The sequence below is a fragment of the Pongo abelii genome, chromosome 18 (genome assembly GCF_028885655.2).
Source record: "Pongo abelii isolate AG06213 chromosome 18, NHGRI_mPonAbe1-v2.0_pri, whole genome shotgun sequence".
Taxonomy (NCBI): Eukaryota; Metazoa; Chordata; class Mammalia; order Primates; family Hominidae; genus Pongo; species Pongo abelii.
In genome coordinates, this window is record NC_072003.2 from 26536935 (window position 1) to 26554861 (window position 17927).

The 17927-nt window shown below is 46.5% G+C and overlaps 1 protein-coding gene and 1 long non-coding RNA gene across 3 annotated transcripts in view; one reads left to right on the forward strand and one right to left on the reverse strand.

Moving 5' to 3' along the window:
• Nucleotides 1-11872, reverse strand: part of COG7 (component of oligomeric golgi complex 7) — a 62585-nt gene extending 50713 nt beyond the window's left edge. Inside the window, 4 exon segments of one of the 2 annotated variants that reach the window (NM_001131322.1) lie at nucleotides 1234-1402; nucleotides 3800-3916; nucleotides 4554-4702; nucleotides 11506-11872. In NM_001131322.1, coding sequence (NP_001124794.1) covers nucleotides 1234-1402; nucleotides 3800-3916; nucleotides 4554-4702; nucleotides 11506-11674 — 604 coding nt within the window. In that variant the 5' untranslated portion in view covers nucleotides 11675-11872. 2 annotated transcript variants of the gene reach the window in all.
• A 974-nt stretch (nucleotides 11873-12846) lies between these two features.
• On the forward strand, nucleotides 12847-16746 carry LOC134760379 (uncharacterized). Its single transcript, XR_010137732.1, has 2 exons — nucleotides 12847-13039; nucleotides 16120-16746. It is a non-coding gene; the product is annotated as an uncharacterized LOC134760379 (long non-coding RNA).
• Nucleotides 16747-17927: the final 1181 nt, after the last annotated feature.

Consider the following 17927-nt stretch of genomic DNA (forward strand, 5'->3'; position numbering starts at 1 on the left):
CAGCAGGCCAAACTGCCATCTGTTTTTGTAAATAAAGTTTTACTTGGCCAGGCATGGTGGCTAATGCCTCTAATCCCAACACTTTGGGAGGCCAAGGTGGGCAGATCACTTGAGATCAGGAGTTCAAGACCAGCCTGGACAACATGGTGAAACCCCATCTCTACTGAAAATATAAAAATTAGCCAGGTGTGGTGGCGCACTTCTGTAATCCCAGCTACTCGGGAGACTGAGACAGGAGGATCGCTTGAGCCTGGGAGGCAGAGGCTGCATTGAGCTGAGGTCACGCCACTGCACTCCAGCATGGGGAACACAGCGAGACTTCGTCTTAAAAAAAACAAAAAAAATTTACTGGCACACAGCAAAGCCCATCCATTTATGAGTGGGCTTTTGTGCCACAACTGCAGAGGTATCTGTGAGAGAGACCATAAGGCCGCCAAATCCTAATATTTATGATCTGGCCCTTTACAGAAAATGTTTGTCACTCCCTGTTATAACTATTCAGGGAAAAGAAACAAGCTACATACAAACAAAATAATAGGAAGAAGAAGCAGGCCAATCTCATACTTATCAGAATATAGAGGGAAATGCATTCGCACTAGAAGACAGAATTCACAGAAGTAGCATTTCACCTTTTGTCTTTACAGAAGTATATTTGGCTATTTTGTGAGACATTCTGGGGGAAAAGAAAAATAAATATAGATGGCAGAAGACAATGAAGAATTCTGAAGGGGAAAGCGTGTGACCCAAGAATTCCAAAAGCAGTTATTGCTTTCTACACATAAAAGCAATAGAAAGACACTCCTGGCCAGGCGCAGTGGCTCACGTCTGTTAATCCCAGCACTTTGAGAGACCGAGGCGAGTGGATCACCTGAGGTCAGGAGTTCGAGACCAGCCCGGCCAACATGGTGAAAGCCCGTTTCTATTCAAAATACAAAAATTACCTGGGCGTGGTGACACACGCCTGTAATCCCAGCTACTCGGGAGGCTGAGGCAGGAGAATCACTTGAACCCAGGAGGCGGAGGTTGCAGTAAGCCGAGATCGCGCCACTACACTCCAGCCTCGGTGACAGAGAAAGACTCCGTCTCAAAAAAAAAAAAAAAAAAAAAAAGTTACAGAGTTCCTTCTAATCTATATAATTCAATCACCATTAAGACATTCTAAAAACTGAAGACTTACAAGGCCTTATCTTTATAGAGAGATATACACAGAGATGAGAAGCAGCTAGCACTCACCTACAGCCTGAGAGGTGAACGCCGCTACAATCTGCGGACTGGCTAGGGCCTCCAGCCTGTTCTTCAGTGCCTCCAAGTGCACACACTTTTCTGAGTAGTCTGGTGTATCAACAAGCATCATTAAGCTGTTCTGCATACCTGTTAGCTTGGCAGAAATCACAGCTATGTCCTAGAAAAGACCAGAATAGAGAATATTCATTTTAAAAGATCCCTACTGCCTCAATTGGGAATAGATAAAATACATGAAAAAGGCAACTCATCAAGTAAGAAAATGGGGCTGGGCATGGGGGTGGTTCATGCCTGTAATCCCAGCACTTTGGGAGATTGAGGCAGGAGGATCCCTTGAAGCCAAGAGTTCAAGACCAGCCTGGTTAACATGGCAAGATCCAGTCTCTACAAACAGTAAAAATTAGCTGAGTGTGGTCATGCGCACCTGTAGTCCCAGCTACTCAGGAAGCTAAGGCAGGAGGATCACTTGAGCCTGGAAGGTGGAGACTGCAGTTAGCCAAGATCGCACCACTGCACTCCAGCCTGGGCAACAGAGAAAGACCCTGTCTCAAAAAAAAAAAAAAAACTGTACTCAAATAAATGCAAATTAAATTAAAACAAGAAAGTGTCATTTTCCTCCTAACAAATTGGAAAAGTGTTCGAAAAATTATAATAGCTATTGTTGGTGAGGGTACAAAGAAAAAAGACAATCTGTCTGGTATCATAAATTTAAATTTATACCGTCTTTCTGGAAGGCAATTTAGCAACATGTGCTAAGAGTTTTAAAAATATTCACATCCAGGCTGGGCACAATGGCTTATACCTATAAATCTCAGCATTTTCAGAGGCTGAGGCAGGAGGATTGCATGAGGCCAGGAGTTCAAGACCAGCCTGACCGATATAGCAAGACCTTGTCTTTACAAAACATTTTAAGAAATTGGTCAGGCAGCCGGGCGGGGTGGCTCACGCCCCTGTAATCCCAGCACTTTGGGAGGCCGAGGCTGAAGGATCACCTGAGGTCAGGAGTTTGCGACCAGCCTGGCCAACATGGTGAAACCCTGTCTCTACTAAAAATACAAAAATTAGCCAGGCATGGTGGCGTCCACCTGTAATCCCAGCTACTCGGGAGGCTGAGGCAGGAGAATCGCTTGAACCCAGGAGGCAGAGGTTTGCAGTGAGCCGAGATCATGCCACTGGACTCCGGCCTGGGCAACAGAGCAAGACTCTGTCTCAATAAATAAATAAATAAAAGACAGATTGTTGAGTGAAAAAATAAAGTGAAAAGCAGTGTTCACAATGAGCTTTGTGAGGAAAAAAAGGGGCAGGGAACATACGTATGTATGTGTGTATCTGGAAGGATGGGCATAAAGTTGATAACAGGGCTTGTCTGTACAAGAAAAATTAACCCCTGGCCGGGCATGGTGACTCACGCCTGTAATCCCTGCACTTTGGGAGGCCGAGGAGGGCAGATCACCTGAGGTCAGTAGTTCAAGACCAGCCTGGCCAACATGGTGAAACCCCATCTCTACTAAAAATACAAAAATTAGCCAGGTATGGTAGTGCGCGCCTATAATCCCAGGTACTCGGGAGGCTGAGACAGCAGAATCACTTGAACCCGGGAAGTGGAGGTATCATGCCACTGTACTCCAGCCTGGGCTTCAGAATGAGACTCCGTTTCAAAAGAAAAGAAAAATTAGAGGACTAAGGTGGGGGTCAGGGTTAGGAAAAAAACTTATTTTTTGCAGTTTATTCCTGTGTAATAAATTTGTTCCTATGTGCATTTGTAACTTTTTCTAAAAATTGACTGATAAATCATTCATTTTGCTTTACAATTGAGTAAGAGTTCTTCATAAGACATCATCCTACTTCATCCTTACATCCCAGGTGGAAAATGTTACTATTTTCCACACTTTGCAGCCTCAGAAGGGGTCAATAACCCACCAAGTCCCCAAGGTATATAAGGCTCTCCTCTCCCCATGTTCCACCCTCTCATCCATTTACCCCCAACCTTCTCTGCCTGTGCTGGTTTTTCTTTTCTTCTTCTTTTTTTTTTTTTTTTTTTTAGACAGGGTCTTGCTCTGTCCCTCAGCACAGTGGTATGATCATAGTTTACTGTAGCCTTCAACTCCTGGGCTCAAGAGATCCTCCCGCCTCAGCCTCCTGAGTAGCTGGAACTACAAGTGTGCAGCACCACAGCTGGCTAATTTTTTTATGTTTTGTAGAGATGGGGGTCTCATTATGTTGCCCAGGCTGGTCTCAAACTCCTGGCCTCAAGTGATCCTCCCACCTCAGCAGCCCAAAGAGCTGGGATTTCAGGTATGAGCCACAGTGCCTGGTGCCTGTATATCTTTATCGAGGCTTCTCTTGAACTCACTCTGTGACTAAGAGGCTTCAGTCACACAGAGGGTGCAAGCCTAAGAGGCTGGAAACACCGAGCAGCATCAGATCTTCCCCACCCTGAGTCTGAAGGTTTCTGAATGCTGCTATTGGCTATCAACTTTGTATCTCTTTTGCTTTCTCCAAACCTCAAGTTCTTGCTTAAATACCTTTCATAACATCCCCTAAACAAGAAACCTACCTGAGTCTTAAATGTCTCCTCAGTATCAGCACTCAACGTGCTCCACTTATCTGCTTCCTGAAGAGATTCAGCAGCAAATTGCATTCTGGACTTCACTTGGTCAATTTCTACCAACACCTGAAAGAGGCGTGAGGGGTGAAAAATGAAGGGGTAGGTCCTTTTTCTCCATCTGCCACCAGGGACTTGAAATGTAAGTATGGTGGCTTGCTCCTGTCTTTAGGGAGCTTCTGTCTCCCAAAACACCAATCATCTGGCTAAATTTATTCAGCAGTGCTGAAGAGATGAATCAGCTGAAAGACCCAAGCAAAAGCATAGTTTCGGGGAGCCAGGCATAGTGGCTCACGCCTGTAATCCCAGCACTTTGGGAGGCCAAGATAGGAGGATCACTTGAGACCAGGAGTTCGAGACCAGCCTGGGCAACATGGTGAAACCCTGTCTCTACTAAAAATACAAAAGTCAGCCAGGCATGGTGTTGCACGTCTGTGATCCCAGCTACTCAGAAGGCTGAGGCACGAGAATCGCTTGAACCTGGGAGGTGGAGGTTGCCATGAGCTGAGATCACGCCACTGTACTGCAGCCTGCACTCCACCTACAGAGCGACACTCTGTCTCAAAAAAAAAGAGCCTAGCTGGAGTGCTGGGCAGAATCTTGAGCGATGGTTGGCCTCCCAAAACACCGTGCTGTTCTAAACCCCTTACGAGAGTGACCACCTTCCCAAAACAAGAATCACCATTTACGACAGGAGCCAAAATACCTGCATGGATTGAGATGTATCCCGTTCAAATTTTTTAATGTCCTCCTTGACAAGAATCATCTGTTCTTTCAGGAAAGATGCCTCCTGTTTTAGGGCTTCAACATCACGGAGCACTTTGGGCATGTTCTGGAGAGCTTGGTGACTTGTTTCTGTAGTTAAAAAAAAAAGATTAACAACAGCGATAGTCACAAAAGGTGAAAGTTGGACCAGTCACCAGTAAAAAACAGGAAACAAATCAAGACAACAGAAAGGAAATGCACGACCAACCAAACTGTTTTTGGAGCCTGCAGAAAATATGGGGCAGGAGAGGAGATGGGCAGTAAGGTGGCCCCTGCCGGGATCATGTCCCCAGACTGATGGGAAAGGGCCTTTGATTTCACAAAGAATCAACAATCAACCTGTCCCAACACCAACTCGCCACCACCAGTGAAATCATAACTCCATTTGCAAGGAGGCATGCCCCAGGAGCTTTGCATACATCGTATTCCTTAATGTCCATGGCAGTCATTAGCAGCCACCTCCTCCTGATAAGAAAACTCAGAGAGGTTAAAGTAACTTGCCCAAGATCTTACAGAGCTGAAACTAAGCCTCAGATGGGTCTGGCCCCAATGCCTGCTTTCCATGGTCTTTTTTTTTTTTTTGATACAGAGTTTCGCTCTGTCACCCAGGCTGGAGTGCAGTGGCGCAATCTCGGCTCACTGCAACCTCTGCCTCCCGGGTTCAAGTGATTCTCCTGCCTCAGCCTCCAGAGTAGCTGGGTTTATAGGCACCCGCCACCCGCCTGGCTAATTTTTTGTATTTTCAGTAGAGACGGGGTTTCACCATGTTGGCCAGGCTGCTCTTGAACCCCTGACCTCAGGTGATCCACCCACCTTGGGCTCCCAAAGTGCTGGGAATACAGGCATGAGCCACCAGGCCCAGGCTATTTTAAAATTATTTTTGAGACAGGGTCTCACTCGGTTGCCCAGACTGGAGTGCAGTGGTGAAATCACAGCTCACTGCAACCTCAACCAGGATCCTGGTCTCAGGTGATCCTCCCACCTCAGCCTCTCAAGTAGCTGGGACTAGAGGCACACACCACCAGGACTGAATAATTTTTATATATTTTGTAGAGACAGAGTTTCGCCATGTTGCCCAGGCTGGTCTCAAACTCCTGGGCTCAAGGGACCTGCCTGGCTAGGCCTCCCAAAATGCTGGGATTACAAGTGTGAGCCACAATGCCAAGCCTAAAAATATCTTAAATCTACCCATGACTCATCATCTTCACTGCCGTCACCCCAGCTGAAGCCACTATCATCTCCTTTCTGGACCTCAGCAATAGCCTCCTGAACCATGTTACTCCGCTGCTTAAAAATCCTACAATGCCTTATTTTTAAATTAAATTCACACTCTATTTATTTATTTATTGAGACAGAGTCTCCCTCTGTCACCCAGACTGGAGTGCAGTGGCACAATCTCAGCTCACTGGAACCTCTGCCTCCTAGGTTCAAGTGATCTCCTGCCTCAGCCTCCCAAGTAGCTGGGATTACAGTTGTGCACCACCACGCCCGGCTAATTTTTATATTTTTAGTAGAGACGGGGTTTTGCTGTGTAGGTCAGGCTAGTCTCAAACTCCTGGTCTCAGGTGATCCACCCACCTCAGCCTCCCAAAGTGCTGGGATTGCAGGCATAAGCCACAGCACCCGGCCTTAAAATCAAACTCTTTAATGTGACACTGAAATCCCTGCATAGCATTCTAACCTGGGTGACAGAGCAAGACCCTGTTTCTTAAAAATAAAGAAATAAAATAAAATCCCTGGCCAGGCTTGGTGGCTCACGCCTGTAATCCCAGCACTTTGGGAGGCCGAGGCAGGCGGATCACGAGGTTAAGAGATCAAGACCAACCTGGCCAATGTGGTGAAACCCTGTCTCTACTAAAAATACAAAAATTAGCTGGGCGTGGTGGTGTGTGCCTGTAGCCTCAGCTACTCGGGAGGCTGAGGCAGAAGAATCACTTGAACCTGGGAGGCGGAGGTTGCAGTGAGTCGAGATTACACCACTGCACTCCAGCCTGGCGACAGAGTGAGACTCCATCTCAAAAATAAATAAATAAATAAAAATAAAAATAAAATCTCTGCATAACGTGGCCCCTGTGGACCTCTCCAATCCAACACTGGGTCTTGTTCAACAGTGTATTTTTAGAACCTAGAAAAGAGTTTGTGCCCAATAAATATTTGTTGACTGACTAAATGAAGAAATTGGTCCTCCAATTTGGGGTCCTCAACATGTGCTTGAACGGCTACAATCACCTTTCCTCATCGCAGACTTGGGCCCTTGTCTCATCTTGCATAAAAATAAATGAAGTTTTAAACCTATGAAGGCTACCCGCTGCCTAAGGGATAAAAGCCAAACTCCTAAGGCTGGCCAGAAAGGTCTTTCGCAGGCTGATCCCGATCTATTTATCTGCCTCATCTTCAGTTACATTTCCCCTACGAAAGTGTGATTCTCTAATAATAACACTACTAATTATCTTGTCTCACTCTGTCCCCCACATTGGAGTGCAGTGGTGCAATCCTAGCTCACTGCAGCCTCGAACTTCTAGGCTTAAGCAATCCTCCCAAGTAGCTGGACTACAAGCATGAACCACCATGCTGGCTAGTTTTTTAATTTTTTGTAGAGATAGGGTCTTGCTGTGTTGTCTAGGCTGGTCTGGAACTGCTGGTCTGGAACTCCTGGCCTCAAGCAATCCTCCCACTTCAGCTTCCCAAAGCACTGAGATCACACCCAGACTGTTTATTGATATTATTCATGCAGCTCTGTTTGAACTTCTCACCTTTCCCTGGACTATGCCTTCTTATAGCCACACTCCTGTGCATATGTTATTCTCTCTCTCTCTTTAATACGAAGGAAGTAGTGAAATATAATGGTTAAGGGCCTGGGCTATGGAGCCAACTGTCTGGGTTCAGTCCAGGCTCCCCATTCATTAGGAACATGATGCTGAGCAAGTTACTTAACTTCTCTCAACCTCAGTTTCTACAAGTCTATAGTGGACATAATAACTGTGCCTACCTCTAAGGATAACTGTCAGGTTTAAATTAGATAACCATGCCCAAAAGCAGGTACTATTCACATTTAGGCCAGGACAATTCTTCATTGTGCAGGATTGTACCAAGCACTGTAGGACATTAAGCATCACTGGGTCCTCCCACTGAATGTCTTATGTCTGAATGTCACTGCAACATTCCCCACTACTGCAACAACTAAAAAAGCTCCCACAGCCGGGCGTGGTGGCTCACACCTATAATCCCAGCACTTTGGGAGGCCAAGGCGAGTGGATCACGAGGTCAGGAGATTGAGACCATACTGGCTAACAAGGTGAAACCCCGTCTCTACTAAAAATACAAAAAATTAGCCGGGCGTGGTTGCAGGCGCCTGTAGTCCCAGCTACTCGGGAGGCTGAGGCAGGAGAATGGTGTGAACCCTGGAGGCAGAGCTTGCAGTGAGTCGAGATCACGCCACTGCCCTCCAGCCTGGGCGACAGAGCGAGATTCCGTCTCAAAAAAAAATAAATACATAAAAAATAAATAAAATAAATAAAAAAGCTCCCACAGTCCAGGCACAATGGCTCATGCCTGTAATCCCAACACTTTGGGAGGCCGAGGCAGGCAGATCACCTGAGGTTGGGAGCTCGAGACCAGCCTGATCATCACGTAGAAACCCATCTCTACTAAAAATACAAAATTAGCCAGGCATGGTGGTGCATGCCTGTACACCCAGCTACTCGGGAGGTTGAGGCAGGAGAATTGCTTGAACCCGAGAGGCGGAGGTTGTGGTGAGCCGCGATCACGCCATTGCACTCCATTGCACTCCATCCTGGGCAACAAGATTGAAACTCCATCTCAAAAAAAAAAACAAAAACCTCCCACCACCAATTTCCAAATATTCCCTGTTCCTGAGGGCATGAACAAGGATAAGGGGAGGTGAGGAAAGCATTGCAACCCATGTTTGAGAATCACTTAGTTAATACATATAGAGCACTAAAAAGAGTGTCTGACATGTACCAAACCTCATATATGTGCTATTATATCGTTATTATTCTTATTTTTGAGACAGAGTCTCACTCCGTCACCCAGGCTGGAGTGTAGTAGCGGGATCTCTACTCACTGCAACTTCTGCCTCCTGGGTTCAAGTGATTCTCCTGTCTCAGCCTCCCGAGTAGCTGGGACTACAGCGCATGTCACCACACCCACCTCTAATTTTGTGTTTTTAGTAGAGATGGGGTTTCACCATGTTGGCCAGGCTGGTCTGGAACTCCTGACCTCAGGTGATTCTCTCGCCTTGGCCTTCCAAAAGTGCTGAGATTACAGGCATGAGCCACTGCGCCCAGCCAATTTGCTATTATATTATTATTAATGTCCTTTCCTCTTTGCCCTACAAAGTTTTCCTTCAAGGTCTAACACAGGGCAAGTGCTTTATGATTCTCCCAAATAAGACGTAACTGCACCCTCCTGCCAGCTCTCACAACTCCAGATTCTATTCTGAGTAAAGCCATCCCTCATTGTAATTTACTGTTTCTATCTTCCCCACAGGCAGCAAGCTCGAGCAAGATAAACTTTTCCTCCCCACTGCCCATTTCTGGACACATGCATAGTAGATGCTCAATAATTAGTAAAAGATGCAAGGTACAATAAAGAATACGGGCTGGGCGTGGTGGCTCACGCCTGTAATCCCAGCACTTTAGGAGGCAAAGGCTGGAGGATCACCTGAGCTCAGGAGTTTGAGACCAGCCTGGACAACATAGTGAGACCCCATCTCTACAAAAAATCAAAAAATTGTGCCATCTGGCATGGTAGCACAAGCCTGTGGTCCCAGTTATTCAGGAGGCTGAGGCAGGAGAATTCCTTGAGCCCGAGAGGTGAAGCTGCAGTGAGCACTGATCACACCACTGCACTGTAGCCTGGGTGACAAAGTGAGACCCTGTCTCAAAAAAAGAAAGAAGGAAAGAAAACAATCTGCAGTGAAATAAAGCCCCCTCCCTACCTTTTCTCAAACAATGGGCACATCTGGCCGGGCGCAGTGGCTCATGCCTGTAATCCCAGCACTTTGGGAGGCCGAGATGGGTGGATCACCTGAGGTCAGGAGTTTGAGATCAGCCTGGCCAACATCATGAAACCCCGTCTCTACTAAAAATACAAAAATTAGCCAGGCGTGGGACATGCACCTGTAATCCCAGCTACACAGGAGGTAGAGGCAGGAGAATAACTTGAACTCAGGAGGGGGAGGTTGCAGTGAGCTGAGATGGCACCACTGCACTCCAGCCAGGGGGAAAGAGTGAGACTTCGTCTCAAAAAAACAAACAAACAAACAAAAATGGGAACATCTCTTGGACTATCCACTCCCAGTGGAAGCAGTCTGTTTGGTCTTTCCATCTGAGCCTAGGAGAGAGACTTGTGTGCAGTATGTACTGAATCAACACACGGTGAATAAAAGTCAAGTTGAGGAGTTACATGAAATGGTTGCCAGTGCATGTTATTTTTTATAATTTAACTTATCCTCAAAAAATGGTTTAGGCCAGGAGTGGTGGCTCACACCAGTAATCCTAGCGCTTTGGGAAGCCAAGATGGGAGGATCACTTGAGGTCAGAAATTTGAGATCAACCTGGGCAACATAGTGCAACCTTGTCTCTAAAAAAAAAAATTTTTTTTTTTAATTAGCCAGGCATGGTGGCACATGCCTATAGTTCCAGTTACTTGGGAGGCTGAGGCGAGAGGACTGCTTGAACCCAGAGTTTGAGGCTGCAGTGAACTATGATGGTATCACTGCATTCCAGCTTGGGCAGCAGAATGAGGAATGAGACCCTGTCTCAAAAAAAAAAAAAAAGGTTTAAGTCTCCACTGAGACCAGCCTATCTTCCTCAGCTGACATAAAATCCACTAAAACAATGTTTTCCAGATCTGTTTCGTTCTCTTACACCTATACTATAATACGTTTTTTTCCAGATATAAGGATCCGTTGGCTATTCCTTCATACTCTCAAAATTCACTGTAAATTTCTTTTTACAGTATATTGTTTGGTACAAAACAGGCTCCTTAACTCTTTGAATAAACATCTCACAGACTCGTGCTCCTAGATTACAAAAAGTCAAAGCCAATTTTCTTTGACACTGGGCCCTTGACTCTGAGATTCAAGTCACTATAATAGAAACTGGAGTTGTTGTATCTTATGTTCTGGAAGGTACCTCAACAAAGACATGTTAAGAACTGGTTAAAACTTCTAGCATTTAAAAAGATCCATCTTGTCTTCCAGTGCCTATGGATAATAATAAACAAGGAATCCCAGAGATCTGCTATTGAGTTAGAGAAGAGCTACTGCAATAAGATCCACTCTTTTAAGTTCCAAAAGGAAACTTGAGGCCAGGTGTGGTGGCTCACAGGTATAATCACAGCACTTTGGGAGGCCAAGACTGGAAAACCCATTATGCCCAGGAATTTGAATTTGAGACCAGCCTGGCAACACACAGTGAGATCCCATCTCTACAATTTTTTTTTTAAACAAAATTTGCGGGGCGTGGTGGCTCGCGCCTGTAGTCCTAGCGACTCGAGAGGCGAGAGGATCGCTTGAGTGCTGGAGTTCGAGGCTGCAGTGAGCTATGATCGAGCCACTGTAGCCTGGGCAACAGAGAGAGACCCTGTTTCAAAAGAAAAAACAAAGAGAAAGAAAGAAAAGAAAAAGGAAACTTATAGCCCAGCCAGAGGAGGAAAAACAACACCCAAAATTAGCAAGTGTTCAAGACAGCCCGGCACCCAGCTGAGACTCCCGCTGATGTGATCAGGAGTTCGGGGCTTGCTCTTTTGCGGAGGGTATTTGCTGTCCATGCGTGCCCCGCCCACCTGAGTGCCTCACGCAAGTTCGGTGACCTCTGCCCAGCCGAGAGCAGGGGATGGTCCCGCGGCCAGGGCCCCGCGCGGCTCACCCTCCACGGCGTGGTTCACCTCTTGGATGAACAGCTGCAGCTTCATCACCAGGGTGGCTGCGTGGCCATCCGCCTTCCCGGACGCCGCCTCCTTGGAGCCGGCCCTGAAGGCCGCATTGATCCACTCCTTCACGTCGAAGTCGTCTGCCAGGAACTTGGAGAAGTCCATGGCGGAACTGTCTCAGGCCTGTCGTCCAGGACTTAAGAGTTGGCTCCAGGCGGCAACGGGGATGCAGAAGCGAGCAAGCCTGCGAGAGCACCAAGGCTAGCCTCCGAGGCGAACCCCAGAAACGCCAGGACGGGTAGCTTGCCCCTTTGCGCTTCCCTGCTCAGCCCACTCAGGTTACGGCTGGGAATGACCCTCGCCGCCCGCCGTTCTTCTTCCGGAAGTAGTTGGCCGTTACCATAGCGACTGCAGGCGTCCGGAGCGCTGAGCAGAGCTGGGTGCGGGAGAAACGCCCCGGACTGAGAGCTCCCGGCACCGACAAACATCCCACGTCTGCTAACATTTGCCGAGGATTGAACTATGTGCTTACTATAAAGCCCTGACATACATTAGCACATTTACGCGGTGGCTCGCGCCTGTAATCCCAGCTGTTTAGGAAGCTGACGCGGGAGAATCGCTTGAGGCCAGGAGTTCAAGGACAGCCTGGGCAACAGTGGAGCGCAGTGGGCAGCAATGGAGTGCAATTGAACGATCTCTGCTCACTGCAGCCTCAAATTCCTGGGCAATTGAATGATCTCAGCTCACTGCAGCCTCAAATTTCTGGGCTCAAGCGATCCTCCCACCTCAGCCTCCAGAGTAGCTGGGACTATAGGCGCGCGACAACACGCCCGGCTATTTCTTTCTCTTTTTTTTTTCTTTCTTTCTTTCTTTCTTTTTTTTTTTTTTTTTCTGAGACAGAGTCTTGCTCTGTCGCCCAGGTTGGAGTGAAGTGACGCGATCTCGGCTCACTGCAACCTCCGCCTCCCGGGTTCAATTGAGTCTCCCGAGTAGCTGGGATTACAGGCGCGTGCCACCACGCCCGGCTACTTTTTGTATTATTAGTAGAGATGGGGTTTCACCATGTTGGCCAGGCTGGCCTCAAACTCCCAACCTCAGGTGATCCGCCCGCCTCGGCTTCCCAAAGTGCTGGGATCACAGGCGTGAGTCACCGCGCCTGGCCTAATTATTTTCTTAATGATGTGTTTTGAGGTGCAGACCTTTTAAAATTTGTTAAGTTCCTTATCACCTTTTTTTTTATGGATCATGCTTTTGGTGTTGCGGCTGAGAAATCTGTGCATAACCCATAATCACAAACAATTTCTCAGCCTGGGCAACACAGGAAGACCCCGTATCTGCAAAAAATTTAAAAATTGGCTGAGTGTGGTGGTGCACACCTGTAGTCTCAGCTACTCGAGAGGCTGGGGTGAGAGGATTGCCTGAGCCCAGGAGGTCGAGGCTGCAGTGAGCTGTGATCATGCCACTGCACTCCATCCTGGGTGACAGAGCAAGAACCTGTCTCGAAAAGAAAAGAAGAAAAGGTAGGGAAAGGTATGAGGGTATTCTTTAGGTTCTAAGGTTTTATGTTGTTTCAAGAGTGGGACCAACCCAAGGGGGAGGACAAGATGTAATCCTTGGAAATCCTACAGGGGACAGTTTTCCAGGTTGGCCGGCCATTGGCGTATGAGTGGCTGACTGCTATCTCCATGCCTGATAGCCACTGGTTTTTCATTGGCATCTCCCTTGGTTTGTCTCATTCTTCTGGGTTGAGTAGTTTTTAACTGGGGTAACCCTTCTGCTAGGAGTCCCAATTATTTTGGGGGAGGGGAGGGAAGAGGAGAGGAGGGGAACAATGTAGGGAGGGGAGACGAGGGGAGGTGAGGGGAGCAATCTGATAGTGTAAGTCCTCTTACTTTGTTCTTGTTAAAAATTTAGGCCAGACGCAGTGGCTCACGCCTGTAATCCCAGCACTTTGGGAGGCCGAGGCAGGCGGATGACGAGGTCAGGAGTTTGAGACCAGCCTGACCAACATGGTCAAACCCCATCTCTACTAATAATACAAAAATTAGCTGGGCATGGTGGCACGCGCCTGTAATCCCAGCCACTCAGGAGGCAGAGGCAGGAGAATCGCTTGAACCTGGGAGGCGGAGGTTGCAGGGAACCAAGATCCACCACTGCACTCCAGCCTGGGCAACAGACCGAGACTCCATCTTGAAAAAAAAAAAAAAAAAAGAAAACTCCTGCTGGGATTTTGACAGGGATTATGTTGAACTGTTGAATTAATTGTTGGATTAATTTTAGGAGAATTGCCATCATGACAGTATTGACTCTTCCAATCCATAACATGAAACACCTCTTCATTTATTTAGATGAGAATTTTTCAGCCTCGGCACTATTGAGCCCAGATAATTTTTAGTTATGGGGGCTGTCCTATGCATTGTAAGGTATTTCGCAGCATCCCTGGCTGCTACCCATTAGGAGCAACATCCTCTCCAAGTTGTGATAACCAAAAATCTGTCCACACAGTGCCAAGTGTCCCCTAGTAGGAATCACCCCTGGGGATTTAGATCTGATTTAGATTTTCTTTAATTTTTCTCAGCAATATTTTGTAGTTTTCATTGTATAAATCTTGCCCTTATTTTGTTAAATATATTTATTTATAAGTATTTCCTTTTCCGGGTGCAGTGGCTCATGCCTGTAATCCCAGCACTTTGGGAGGCCGAGGCAGGCGGATCACAAGGTCAGGAGTTCGACGCGAGACCAGCCTGCCCAACATGGTAAAACCCCGTCTCTACTGAAAATACAAAAATAGCCTGGCGTGGTGGTGTGCACCTGTAATCCCAGCTACTCAGGAGGCTGAGGCAGGAGAACTGCTTGAACCCTGGAGGCAAAGGTTGCAGTGAACAGAGATCGGGCCACTGTTATCCAGCCTGGGTGACAGAGTGAGACTCCGTCTCAAAAAATAAATAAATAAAATAAGTATTTCCTTTTAATGCTACCATGAATGGAATTTTCTTAATTTTCATAGTTTCTTGTTACAGAAAAATGATTTTGTGTGTGTGTGTGTGTGACGGAGTCTTGCTTTGTCACACAGGCTGGAGTACAGCAGGGCAATCTCAGCTCACTGCAACCTCGGTCTCCCAGATTAAAGCAATTCTTCTGCCACAGCCTCCCAAGTAGCTGGGATTACAGGCATGTCTCACCACACCCAGCTAATTTTTGTATTTTTCATAGAGACAGGGTTTTGCCATGTTGGCCAGGCTGGTTTTGAACTTCTGACTTCAGGTGATCCACCCGCCTCAGCCTCCCAAAGTGCTGGGATTACAGGCATGAGCCACCACACTCAGCAACAATTGATTTTTATAGATTTGTCTTGTACCCTTTGACTGTTAAATTTGTTTTCTAGTTTGTGTGTGGGGGTGTTGTTTGGGATTTGTTTACATACAGGATCATGTTATCTGTGAATAGACACTTCCTTTTTCCTTTCCAATTTTTTTTTGCGGGGGGCGGGCGTGGGGCGACGGAGTTTTGCTTTTGTTGCCCAGGCTGGAGTGCAATGGCGCAATCTCGGCTCACTGCAACCTCCTTCTCCCGGGTTCAAGCGATTCTTCTGCCTCAGCCTTCCAAGTAACTGGGATTGGAGGTGCCCACCACCACACCCGGCTAATTTTTCATATTTTTACTAAAGACGGGGTTTCACCATGTTGGCCAAGCTGGTCTCGAACTCCTGACCTCAGGTGATCCACCTGCCTCTGTCTCCCAAAGTGCTGGATTACAGGCATGAGCCACCACACCCGGCCGGAAGTCCCTTTCTATTCCTAGTTTGTTGAGAGTTTTTTAGGATGTTGGATTTTTTTTTTTTTTCTCTGCCAATTGAGATAATCATGTGGTTCTTGTCACATTCTATTCAAATGATATAGTAATTGATTTTAAGATGGCAAATGAATCTTGGGACCAGGCACAAAGTGCTGTAATCCTAGCACTTTGGGAGGCCAAGGCGACGGATAGCTTGAGGTCAGGAGTTCGCGACCAGCCTGGCCCAAATATGGTGAAACCCTGTCTTTACTAAAAATACAAAAATTAGCTGGGCATGATGGCACACACCTGTAATCCCAGCTACTCGAGAGGCTGAGGCAGGAGAATTGCTTGAACCCAGGAGGCGGAGGTTGCAGTAGGTGGAGATCATGCCATTGCACTGCAGCCTGGACGACAGAGCAAGACTCCATCCCCCCCAAAAAAAAAAATTGTCGGTTTTAGGCCAGGCATGGTGGCTCACACCTGTAATCCCAGCACTTTGGGAGGCCGAATCACTTGAGGTCAGGAGTTCGAGACCAGCCTGGCCAACAGAGTGAAACCTCGTCTCTACTGAAAATACAAAAATTAGCCGGGCATGGTGGTGGGCGCCTGTAATCCCAGCTACTTGGGAGGCTGAGACAGGAGAATCGCTTGAATCCAGGAGGTGGAGGTTGCAGTGAGGTGAGATCGTGCCACTGCACTGCAGCCTGGAGACAGAGCAAAACTTTGTCTAAAAAAAAAAAAAAGTCTATTGTATGTGATATTAACATAGCCACTCCAGCTTTCTTATGATTACACTTGCATGGCTAATTTTTTTTTTTTTTTTTTTTTTGTAGTCCCAGCTGCTAGGGAGACTGAGGCAGGATCGCTTGAGCCTGGGAAGTGGAGGTTGGAGGGAGCCGTGATTGTACCACTGCACTCCAGCCAGGGCAGCAGAGCAAGACTCCATCTCAAAAATAATTGTCCATTTCATCCAAGTTGTATAATTTGTTGGCATAAAATTGTTCAAAGGATTCTCATATAGTCTTTTCTCATCCGTAGAATTGTGGTGACGTCTGCCTGTTCTTTCCTGACTTTGGTAATTTTTTTTTTCCCTTGGTCAGTCTGCTGAGATTTGTGAATTCTGTTGCTCTTTTAAAAGAACCAGCTGCAGGTCAGGTGCGGTGGCTCACACCTATAATCCCAGCACTTTGGGAGGCCAATACGGGCAGATCATCTGAGGTCAGGAGTTCGAGACCAGCCTGGCCAACACGGTGAAACCCTGTCTCTACTAAAAACACAAAAATTAGCCAGCTGTGGTGGTTGGCACCTGTAATCCCAGCTACTCGGGAGGCTGAGGCAGGATAATTGCTTGAACCTGGGAGGCAGAGGTTGCAGTGAGCTGAGATCAGGCCACTGCACTCCAGCCTGGGTGATAGAGCAAGACTCTGTCTCAAAAAAACAAAATAAAACAAAAGAACCTATTTTGACTTTGTTAATTTTTTTTTCTATTCAACTTTGACTTCGTTAATTTTTTTCTATTTTTCATTTTCTATTATTGATCTCTGTGCTAATCAGTTTCCTTCTTTCTCTGAATTCAGTTTGCTCTTTGGTATATTAAAGTAGAATCTTAGGTTACTGATTTGAAATACTTTATTTTCTCATATAGGCATCTAAAATTACTAATTTTTCCCTCATAATCTAATGGCTAGGAAAAAAAAAACAAAAAATAAAATTATAAAGCAAGACACTGTCTTTACAAAAAGTTAAAAAAAAATTATCTAGCCATGGTGGTTTGCACCTGTAGTTACAGCTACTCAAAAGTCTGAGAGGCCAGAGATCATTTGAGCCCAGGAATTTGAGGCTGCAGTGAGCTATAATAGTGCCACTGCACTCCAGCCTGCGTGACAGTGTGAGACGGCCTCTAAAAAAAATTTTCTCTGAGGCCGGGCGCAGTGGCTCACACTTGTAATCCCACCACTTTCGGAGGCCGAAGCGGGTGGATCACCTGAGGTCAGGAGTTCATGACCAGCCTGGCCAATATGGTGAAACCCCGTCTGTCTCTACTAAAAATACAAAAACTAGCCGGGCGTGGTGGCGGGCACCTGTAGTCCCAGCTACTCAGGAGGCTGAGACTGGAGAATCACTTGAACCCAGGAGGCAGAGGTTGCAGTGAGCCAAGATCACACATGCCGTTGCACTCCAGCCTGAGCAACAGAGAAGACTCTGTCTCAAAAAAAAAAAAAAAAAAAAATTTCCTCTGAAGCATTGCTCTAGCTGTAATTCATAAATTTTGATGTTTTCATTTTTGTTTGATTCTAAATGTTTTTAAATTTTTCTTGTGACTCATTTAACCCATGGGTTATTTAGAAGCATGTTGTTTAATTTCCAAATAGTTGGGTATTTCTTGGATTTCCTGTTGTTGATTTCTAATTCAATTCCATGTGAATGGAAAACATACTTGGTATGATTTATATTCTTTTTTTTTTTTTTTTTTTGAGACGGAGTCTCAGTCCGTCTCCAGGCTGGAGTGCAGTGACACGATCTTGGCTCACTGCAACCTCCACCTCCCAGGTTCAAGCGATTCTCCTGCCTCAGCCTCCCAAGTAGCTGGGACTACAGGCACCTGCCACCACACCTGGCTTTTTTTTTTTTTTTTTTTTTT